The 10,683-nt window shown below is 64.1% G+C and overlaps 1 protein-coding gene across 1 annotated transcript; it reads right to left on the bottom strand.

Moving 5' to 3' along the window:
- Window positions 1–777: 777 nt before the first annotated feature.
- On the bottom strand, window positions 778–8,841 carry SPDEF (SAM pointed domain containing ETS transcription factor). Its single transcript, XM_082778406.1, has 6 exons — window positions 8,541–8,841; window positions 3,249–3,725; window positions 2,480–2,677; window positions 2,345–2,392; window positions 1,822–1,962; window positions 778–1,729 (listed from the first exon to the last, which is right to left on the bottom strand). The coding sequence occupies exons 2-6, from the start codon at window positions 3,694–3,696 to the stop codon at window positions 1,551–1,553; spliced, it is 1,014 nt and encodes a 337-aa protein (XP_082634532.1). The 5' UTR covers window positions 3,697–3,725; window positions 8,541–8,841; the 3' UTR covers window positions 778–1,550.
- Between the last annotated feature and the right edge of the window lie 1,842 nt (window positions 8,842–10,683).

Raw genomic sequence — 10,683 nt, 5'->3', positions numbered from 1 at the left:
GTTCAGTTAAACACAAAGGAGCAGCCCAAACGCCCGGGCTTTCTTCTTTTAACCCCGCACAAAGCGTCTCACAGGTCTCCGGGCCTCCCTTCCACCCTTTCCGTTTGAACCTGAACCACAGCTTGCTGCCAGCCAAAACCAGAAAGAAAAATAAACAAATAACAATTATAATATAAAAGGTCAACATTGCCAGGTAACTTAGACCCTTGTGAAATGTGCAGCTTCAACAGTCCCTGGCTTTGCGTCCAGGTCCTGGCTCAGAGAGCGGCGCTTCGGATCCGTGTCCCGGAGGGAAGCAGCAGAGCTGGCAGCTCTCTGTTCCTAAAGGCAGGAATCGGGAGGGCAAAATAAAACCCAAAATCTAGGGAGGAGCCCAGGGCTGGGACCTGAGGGCTTTGGGGGTCCCCGTGGGGCTGGGGACCTGGCTCAGAAGGGGTCAGAGCCGAGGTCCTGAGCCCACAATTTGCTCCTGTTGGGAAACGCACGGCGCAGACGGGGGCAGTGCACACAGCGACGGGGGGGACGCCTCCCTCCTGGGGCCTCGAGCCCACCGGTCCTACTGGGAACCCACTGGTGGGTGCGGGTGGCCGGCAGCTGGAGGGATCCCCCCTTAGGGCAACACCAACGTGCCCGTCCCTGTATTACCCGGCTGCTCCAGCATGGGGCAGATCCGCAGCCACCAGCCCCACTCACGCCCCGTGCCCAGGTTTGTCCTCCCCTGCCACCTGCAGCCCCTGCCTGGGGTTGTGGGATGAACATAATTGCTATCCTCTAAGGCCCAAAATTTGGGTGGTCCCAGTCTTGGCACCTCAGGGCTGAGCTGCAGCAAGGGGCAGATCCCCCCTGCCCCATCCCCAACAGCCCGGAGCTGGGTTTTGGGGAGAATCCGGAGCAGCCCTGCTGCAGTGCACGGGGTCACCAGCGCCAAAGGGGACAGGTCCCACAGGCTGGCCCGGTGGTGGCATGGGGACAGGGTCTGGCTGTAGGGGAGCATGATCCTGGTGGTCCCCCCCGTGCTGGGACAAGCGATGCCGTGGGGATTTTGGGGTCTCCTGCTGGGGGCTGCTCTTGGCCCCGTGTCCTGCTGATGCCCAAGGCTGCAGAGGAGGGAGGATGGCGCGTGGGGACAACAAGACACCCGCAGGCAGGACACCGGGGTGTCCACGCTCCCACCCTGATCCCTGCTGAAAGGCACCAAGGCTTCGGGCAGCCCCCACCCCAGCCACAAACACATCAGCCCTTATTTTGTCCCGGTCATGCCCCTGTCTCCTCCGCCCGCCCCAAAATCCACAGCCACCCTCAGCCAGGAGACGAAGGCTCCGTGCAGGGTCCTGGCCCCGGAGCCGGGCACGCCAGGGGTGGCCTCGGAGCTGGAGGCTCGTCCCCGCTCCAAGACTGGGGTCTGGGCACGGGGGGGTCCCTGCGGTCTGTGTCTATCGGGGTTGAGCCTCCCAGTACCCCAGTCCCGGTCCTTAAGCGCTGGATGCTGGTTCGTGAGGTCGGGGAGGCAGAGGGAGGCGGCGGGGGGTCCCCTGCCCCTCCTGCGCCGCTCAGACCGGGTGCACGAACTGGTAGACGAGGCGCTGGGAGATGTCGGGTTTCCGGATGATGCCCTTCTTGTAATACTGCCGGATGGAGCGGCTCAGCTTGTCGTAGTTCATGGCCGGGCGGTTCTTCCGGATGCCCCACAGACGAGCCACTTGCGCGGAGTCCTCGATCTTGAAGATGCCTGCGAGGGGAGCGGGGACGGGAATTTTGGGGTCACCGCCTCACCCCCTTCCCCAGCCCTGGGGCCGCCGTGGTGCCCGCCTGCCTGCCCACCTTTCTCCTTGTTGAGCCAGCGGATGAAGCGCCCGTAGTTGTGGGGTTTCAGCAGCAGCTCCTTGAGGAATTGCCAGAGGTGGATGGGCTGGCCGGCGCAGGACGAGTCCACCTCGCTGTCCGCCCAGCTGGTGTCACCCCCTGGAAGGGACGGGGACAGGTGAGGCTGGGGAGAGCGACCCCACTGCCCTGCGCTGCCCAGGGGCTGCCAGAAAGCCCAGCTCAGTGCCTGCAGCTCCATCCACAGCCCAGGGCACTGGGGGTACTGGTTTCTGCTCCGTGCAGCCCTCCTGCAGCCCCACAAGGATGCACGGCTGCAGGATGGGGCCAGCGCACTTCTTGCAGCTTTTCCCCCTTTGCTGCACCACACAGAAGCCCTTGGGCAGAGGGAACGCAATCCCACGGATGCCAACACGAGGGATAATTGCAACTCAGCAGGGAGCAGCCCCTCCACCACCCCAGACCCACATCAAGGGCCGGGCTCCCTGTCCAGCTGGTGGAGCTGAGCCCGTGCAGAACTCACCGCAGTATCTCACATCCCCCGGGGCGGCTTTTTCCTTCATCCACGCGGCTGGAAAGGAGGAGCGGGCGGTCAGAGAGCTTCTCCCCCAGCACAGCACCACCCGCTCCGGGCTCCCCCAGGTCCCTGGCACCTCACCGGACTTCCAGATGTCGAGGTGAGCGTGGAGGACGTCGCCGCAGACGGGCGAGCGCTGGCAGAACTGCTCCTCGGACATGGCGCACAGATCCTTCCCCGACAGCTCCTGGAAGGACTTCCCGATCTGCGGCAGCCGGTACTGGTGCTCCGTCCACAGGATCCACTTCTGCACGTTGCCGGGGCTCCAGTCCGCGGGGTCTGGGGTCGGGGCCGGGCGGTGAGCGCAGCCCCCCCAGCCCCATGCAGGGGCACCCCGCTCTCGGCCTCCCCCAGCACCCCGTGGTGGTGGGACCGTCCCTGTGCCACCTCCCTCGCTTTGGGGACCCCCCTCCCTGCGCCACCCCAAATCCTTTAGGGGCCGTGCATCCTGCACGGAGCTACGCACATCCCCAAGCTGCTGGCGTTGTGGCGGTGACACCCCAAGCAGCTCCCTGCTCCGGGCTGTCCCCAGCCTCACCCACCCATGCAACTGCACCCAATTTCCCAGGAAAAATGGGATTTTAAAGAGTCCTGCTTTTTCCTCCCCATTTCCCTCCTGTCTGCAGCACCCCGGGGTGACACCAGCACCCCGCAGCAAGGGCTCAGCTTCTCCCCGAGCCACCAGGGGTGAGGGGTGCTTTATTTTAGCAACCAGCCCCATCCTGGAGTGATGCTTGGGGTTGTGAATGCATCGGGACCTGCAGCCCGGGCACATCCCTCCCGGGACGGCACCGACCCCACTCCCACCCCATGGGGAGGGTCGGGGACACCCCGCCGGGCGCGCACCCACCTGCGGCGATGTTGAGGAGCTTGCAGGCCGTCTCGATGTCCTTCAGCACTTCGCCCACCACCATGCTCTGCATCTGCTCCAGCGAGTGCTCCTCCAAGGGGAGGCCTCCTTGCAGGTCCCCCTCGGCCCCCAGCCCCAAACCCTGGCTGTCGATGACCGGGCACTGCTCGGGCTCCTTCTGCGCCTCGCCTCGCCCCGCGGGGGCACCGCTCTGCGACGTCTCCCCCGTGCCCTTGGAAGCCCAGGCGATGTCCTCGGAGTAGAGCATGTCGAAGTAGTGGAGGCAGAAGGCTGGGAGAGGCTGCTCGGGGGTGCTGGGGGGGCTGGGGCTGTCTGGGCAGCCCCAGGGGTGGGCGCTGGGGTCCCAGGGGGGCGGCAGGGGGGCAGCGTCGGGCCGGGCGAGGCGGCCGGGGGGCAGAGCGGTCAGCCCGGGGCCGGCGCTGCCCATGCCTCCTGCGCTCAGCGCTGGCTCCGGACCTGCCGGGAGGGGAGGAGAGGAGAGGAGAGGAGAGGCTCAGCCCCGGCGGCAGGCACAAAGGGAGGCACTAAGCCTGTTAGAGGGGAAAAAATCCTCCAAAGAGATGCCAAAGGGGAGCCCTCGGATGAAGGAGGGCTCGGGTTTATCTGGGGGTGCTGGGGGATGTCCTGTTTTACGGGGGGAAGGAGCCCGGGCACTGCGGGATTTGGGGTTTTCTCATGATTTGGGCACCAGGCTTGCAGCAGGAGGGTCCCAGCTGGGCTGGAGCCCCTTGCACGGGACCTGTAGGGTCCCCAGAGCACCTCTGCAGGGCAGCCCGTGGGTGTTAAAGGACGGAGGATGCCTAAACCACGCAGACAGGTGGGTGTGCGTGGAAAACATCGCCTGCTGCTTCCACCCGAGGGTGCCCTGGTGGTGACGGCACCCGGAGCTGCTTCTCCCTGGGCACCTGGCCTCAGCCACCTGCTGCCAGCCCCCGGACCAGAACTTTCTTTTTGTTCTCCCACGAGAAAAAAGTCCCCAAATCGGCCCGTCCCCATCTGTCTCCGGTACGCGGGGAGCCCTGGAGGCTGCGGAGAAGAGGATGAGCCTGCTGAATTTCCATGGCAACACCAGGGAACGGCTCCATCCGTGGAGAAAGCTCCCCGAGAGGCATCCGGAGGCTTTGGGAAGGGAAAGATGCCACGAGGGGAGAGGCTGGGGACAGGCACGGTAGGGCCAGGGCACTGCCAAGCTCCTCGCCTGCCTCGGGGCATTTCTCTTCACAAGAATTAAAAATGAAAATAAAAAGTCTTGGGGCTCTTTAGAAGCACAAGAAGCAGCGTCGCTGCTACCCAGCTTTTGCAACACGAAAGGAGCCTGCAGAGCCTGAACCAACCCCAAACCACCAAGACCCCAAAAGCACCCAAGGAAACGAGGCAAAGGGGAAGGGGGCAGAGCGGCTGGTGTGAGGTGTTTCCCCATCTGTTCTAAACCCCGGTGAGGGGAAAAGGAAGGGTTTAAAGGAATAAAGAGGAAAATAGACCCTGGGAGTTCCTGCAATCCTACAGTTCCTGCAGGAGTCCCTTGAGCCCAGGTGGCTGAGCCGTCGTCACCGTCCCCACAGCTCCTGGCGTGCCAAAAACCTGCCGAAACCCCACTCATCTCCACAACACTGCTCCCCCTGTAGCTGGGCATGGGTCAGCTCCCAGAGGCAGTGTGGGGGTCATTAAACCTCGTTAACAGCCCCCGTTAGGCACCACAGCCCCGGCAGGGTGACGGGGAGGACCGGCCACATGCTGCTCACAGGGACGTGTTTAACCCTTGGCAAAACCCTAAAAAAAAATTTGGAAAAACTCATGGAGGAGCCGTGGGCACCCAAAGAGGAGGGGGAGGAAGCCGTGCCTGCACTGCGGGGCTGCTCCCACCTCCCGGGCAGTTTCCCTGAGAGATGGCGCCCGCTTCCAAACCTCTCGTTTATTTGCTCTGGATTAAAGGCAGAGCTTTAACAGATCAGCCTTAAATCCAGCCCCACGCTGCTGCCGGCACAAAGGAGATGCGGCAACAGCTTGCGCGGCTCCAGCCTGCAAAGCACCGGCTGTGGGACGGGGACAAGACCCCTGTGGGGCACACCGGGGCCGGGGGCTCCTCCGTGCCCTCCCCTGGGACCTGCAGCCCCCAGGCAGTCCCCTCCCTCGGGCATCGAGCTGCCACAGCCACGGGACGGGCACGAGGAGGAGCAGGAGGGAGGCAGCGGGGTGGCAGCAACGCAGCCGTCCCCATCCCGTCCCCTCCTACCCCAGCTGGGACAAGAAGGCCCCGATCCCTTGGGAAAGTGGCCCCGAAAGCCTGAGCAATCATCCGACAAAACGTGCTGTACTCTCAGGGCGGGGGCCTTTGTTTGACTTTCTCCCGCTCTGGCACGCAGGCGGCCGGGCTGGGTGGGGACCTGTTTGCTCTAAGAAGCCGTTTTGGGAGGGTTTTTTTTCCCCTTTCCTCTCCCTTTTTGCTTTTCCCTGGAAAACGAGAGCCGGAGGTGCATCCCAGGGCACCGAGATGCTCGTGGGGAGCACCGACACGCACGGCTCCCCAAAACCCCTCCGTGCTCCCCTCTGGTTTATTTGGGGCCACCCCAACAATCGCAGCGGCCCCGCCAAGCGCTCCCTGCCCTGCGCGCACGCTGCCAGCGCCCGCAGCTCGCCCGCGGCGAAGCCACGCCAGCGTGGCCCCGTGCTTGTCCTGCTGCTTGGGGCGAGAGAGGAAGCGATTAGGGACTTAGCTCTTGCGACACTTTTTAAACAAACAAGTGCCACCGAATTCGCAAAGCCCGCCGGGCTTCCCAGGCTCCCGGGAGCGCGGATTCGGGCGCACGGCCCCGCCACGCAGCCGGGTGCCCGCAGCGCGGAGGAGAAGCTCCGGGGCACGGGGCAAAGGAGCAGCCCCCAGCCCAGGATGAAGCCCCCAGGGGTTTTCTCAGGTCCTGGAGCAAAACTCAGCCACCCAGCCCTGAAACAACAAGGGACACTGCGCTGGGCCCTGCTGCGGACAGCGGTGGGTGGCAGCTCAGATGGGTGCGGGGTGCCCCTGCTCCCTGCTTTCCCCGGCCCCAAGGGGATGCACGGCACGGGGCCGAGCTGACAGCACCAGGGCTCGTTTCCCATTGCTGCCTGGCAGAGCCTGGAGCAGAGCAAGGAGGAAAACTCTCCTGTGTAGCACAGCAGCAGCCACAGCTGAAGGGCACTGCAACAGCCCAGGTCCTTCTAACCCTAACGTCACCTTCCCAAATCGCAGAGAAAACCAAGCAGTGCCTTCCCTTGGAGTGAGAAGCACTGCGGGGCTGCAGGGCTCTGCCAGGTGCAGGGTTTGGGGCAGTGCCGGGTCCCTGCTGGGCTCAGAGCTCTGCCCCTGCTGCGATCCACCCGTCTGGGTCTCAGCTCCATCGGGGGCTCGGTGAGGTTGTGGCTGAGGGGGTGAGGACGGGGACAAGGACCCCGCCTGCACTGCCCCAGAGCTCTCTTGGCAAACGCGACCCGCAACTGCACACAGCGGTGACACCTGCACCTTTCAGAGGATTGGCCTTTGGAAGCAAGGAAAATTAAAAAAAAATAATAAAAAAATAATAAAAAAATCCACCCCCACCCTCGAACAATGGGCCCGTTAATTACGACTAAATCCGCGGTTGAACAGGTTGTGCCGGAGCGCGGCTCAGGAAGCCCCGTGGGACCCGCACAGGTTGGCCGGGCGCAGAGGTGGCGCTGCCCGCAGCACCCAGGATGTCCCCAAATCCTCAGGCACTTCCGAAAGCCCTCCCCGGGTGTGGGATGTCCCCAAATCCTCCCGCGGGGCTGTGGGAGCTGAGAGCAGGCAGGGCAGGGGGCAGGCAGTGGGATGGGGACGGGGACGGGGACGGGGACGGGGACGGGGACGGGGACGTGCTGTGCCACCAGGTCCCCACCAGCAGCACTTCCCTTTAACTCATCCTTTGGGCTTCCCCCTCCCCACCTGCCTTCAGCTGACGGCCTGGGGATGGGAGATGATGGGGGACCCAGCGACCCCCTCTCTGCCCCCAAGCCCCTTTAAACCTTCAGCTTTCAGGTTTTCCCGTTATTTTTCCCAGGCAGCAGACATCGGGGTGCTCAGAGGCAGCTCCCAGCACCGCGGGGTCCCACCAGCACGTGCCACCCCCCCCCCAGCCCCCAGTCCCGTCTCGGTGGTACCCTGCACCCCCCTCACCTCTGCGCACAGGGAGGGGGGATTTGCCAAATGGGGCTGGGGGCTTGGGGTGGCACTCGTGGAGATGTGATGGATCGGGGTCTCGCTATGCCAAGAGACCCCCACTCGGGGCAAACCCACTGCACAGAGCGGACGAAGCCCACATCGGGGTCCTGCAGCCCCCCAGCTGCCCCCCAGCCTCCTGCTGTGCCCCCCAGCCCCCTCCCCGTTACCTGCATGGGTGCTGGCACGGGGACCAGCGTCCCCACGGGTGCCTGCGCCCCAGGTCAGGCTGCCCTGGCCACTGGCGCAAGGAGGCAAACAGCAGCGGGGAGGGGGGGGCTGGCACAGCCTGCTGGGGGCCAGAGCAAAGCCCCAGTGCTCGGTGTCCCCCAGGTGAGCAGCAGAGCTTGGTGTTCCCCATGCAGGGCCAGGGAGCCCCTATTTATAGCAGCACGTTCCTCCCCCGGCGGCTCCCTGCCCATGAGAAAGGCCGTATTGTGGGGGATTTGGCAGCCGAGTGGCGTTTGTCTTTCACCAACCGAGCATAACCATAAAAACCGAACCTAGAGCCAATGTGCCTTGAGCACTGGGAAAAAAAAATAAGATCCAGAAAAGCTCCGCAGCTCCAACAAGGCACAGGTCTGATAACAGGGCTCCAAGCACTTTGCGGGTGCCCCTCAGCTCGCAGCGCCTTGCTGGCAGCCTGAGACCTCCATGAAGGGTGCCAGTTCCCATCGCTCACGTGGTGCCCCCAAAATTCATCATCCCCCAGCCTCCCAGGGGGTGCAGGGCTCTGCGGGACCTTCTCTCGTTGGGGAGGTGGCACAGGGACTGTGGTGGGTGCTCAGGAGGTGCCCTGGCTCCCCATCCTTACTCCAGGAATTCGCAAACCCTCCTTGATTTCGGGTGACACCACCCCAAGAAGCCCCAGGAGCCTCACACCGGGGGACAGCCACGTCCCCACCGAGCCCTGACGGCAGCAGCAGGAGCCGCAGGACGGGATGCCCACAGGGGACATCCCCAAACCCATCCCAAACCGGTGCCAAACCTCCCGGGATCACAGGAGGGGGCTGACCAAAGTCTCCCACGGGAAGGACGAGGACAGTGTGGAGGGGTCTTACCTCGAAGGGGCAGCTCAGAAAAGGCATCGGTCCCGGCGGCGGGCGGGCAGAGCCGTCCCTGGGGTGCTCGGCACGGTGGCCGGGGTGGGCATGGCCCGCAGCGGGGTGCCCCGGTGTCGGCGGGGAGGGCGGGCAGCAGCACCCTGCCCGGCTCAGCACGGTGGCAGCGCGGTGGCCAGGAGGAGCCGCATCGGCTCCGGGCACCCAGCACGGGGGCAGTCGGGGACGAGGCTGGGGCGCACGCGGCGGTGGCCGAGGGACGATGGTGGTGGCCGCGCCGAGGGACGCGAGGGGGCCGGGGGCAGCCCAGCCGAGTGCAGGTCGGTCAGCAAATGCCTCCTTTGGCCATTATATCTAATTCCTTCCTTATTTACCTGAACAAACAGGCTGTGTGCTTACCTCAGCTGGAGGTGTTTGAACAGCCCAAGCGGGGTTAACCCTTGAGGGGTGCAGCGAGGTGCCGGGCTCAGACCCAAAAGGGTCCCAGGAGGGGAGTGGAGCAAGTCGGGCACCGTTAACCCCTTCCCACCTGGGACACCCACACGAGGGATGGGGATGCCACGCAGGGCAAGACCAAAGGCTCCTTTTGGGGCCAGACCCCGCAGCACAGAGACCCTCTGGGTGCACAGCAGTGCTTGGCAGAAGCCCGTGGCATGAAGTATCCCCCGGGGTTTTGGGACCAGGAGCATCACCGGTGACTCGTGCACCAGCGCAGCCACATGCGGCTTGCAACAGAGGCAGCAGGCTGCAAGCGAGGATGCTCTGAGCCACCAAGGCCACGGCCACTCGCTCCGTTCGCCAAAATTGCAGGGAAGGGGCTCCAGGATTTGGGATTTGGCACCTTCTCCTCCCCAGGTCTGTGCTGCTGCTGCATGCAGGGAGGAGCAGGGGCGCTGGGGGCACAGCGGGAACGCGCAGCACTCCGGGCCCGGGTTGTCTGCACCGGCAAAAGCAGGAAAAAGCTGTTTTGACCGAGACAGACCCCGAGCTGGTATTTACTGTCGTTTTTTAACCACGTAAAGAACGCGGGGTGGTTCAGGCGGTTCTCCTGCGCACGCAAAACCGAACTCTCCCATGCCCTAAAACCCCACGATTTTACTGCGTCAGCCAAAAAACCCCAGGCACGAACACCCCAGTGCAGCCTGGATGCGTCCCATGCTGGCTGGGACCCACGTCACCACGTCCCAGGGGGGTTTTGCAGCCCCATCCCGCTCACCCCGGAGCAGCCGGCTGATAAGTGTCCACTGCCGATGTTTGCCTGGAGGAGGGAGGAAAACAAAACCCCGTCGGAAGGCGGTCGGTGTGTTAATGTTATCTTATCCCATGGAAAACATTGCCCCCAGATTAGGGCTCCTGCCACCCGAGGTGAGTTTTCTCCACTGTTTTGGTAAATAGGGACAGGTCCGTAACACGTGGCGGCTGCGCAGGGGGGAGATGGGGGCTGGGAAGGATGCAGCCCTGCTGGGGAGGTCGCCAGCCCCAGCCGGGCTTTGGTGTGGGAAGGGTGCATGGGACGGGGATGTGGTGCAGCCGGCGTGGTGGGGAGAGGGGTCCCAGCCCCCCAGTGCCCACCCAATGCCCCCAGCTCACCACAGCCCCGGCACCACCCCGAGCATCTTCACCCTGCCTCGGTCAAGGCACAACGTGCACGACCCAGCAGCGCTTCGCCACGGCAGCAGCCTGGATCCAGCACCCCACAATGCCCGTTGTGAAGTGCCAAGCAGCTGCAGTGGGTCGGGATGCCAGGGAATTCCTCTTCCCCATCGTTTGGGGCTGTGCCTCATGTTGAGGGGTGCTGGAAGCAGCAGGATTTGGGCTGGCATCCCCGGCTGTGATAACAGGTCCTGGGCAGAGCCACCGCATGAAGCCAGGAGCCACAGGCACAGCCCCAGGGCTCTGCCCAGCTCCGGGGTTTGTGCACAGCGCCCAGACTTGCTCTGGGGTCCCCATGTGGGAAACGGCGTCCCCAAACAGGAGCCAGGGGCAGCCCCAACCCAGCACGGCCCCGCAGCCGAGGCCACAGAGCCTTCTGTGTGCAGAGACCTTTATCGTAGCTTATGAACGGCAACATAGGTGTGTCAGCTGGGGAAACATGCGATACGGAGCAGAGCCGACGTGTACGACAGAGCCATGTGCCCAGGGA

The sequence above is a fragment of the Aythya marila genome (genome assembly GCF_965140915.1).
Source record: "Aythya marila genome assembly, chromosome: 24".
Lineage (NCBI taxonomy): Eukaryota > Metazoa > Chordata > Aves > Anseriformes > Anatidae > Aythya > Aythya marila.
This window is presented reverse-complemented; position numbering and strand designations above follow the sequence as displayed.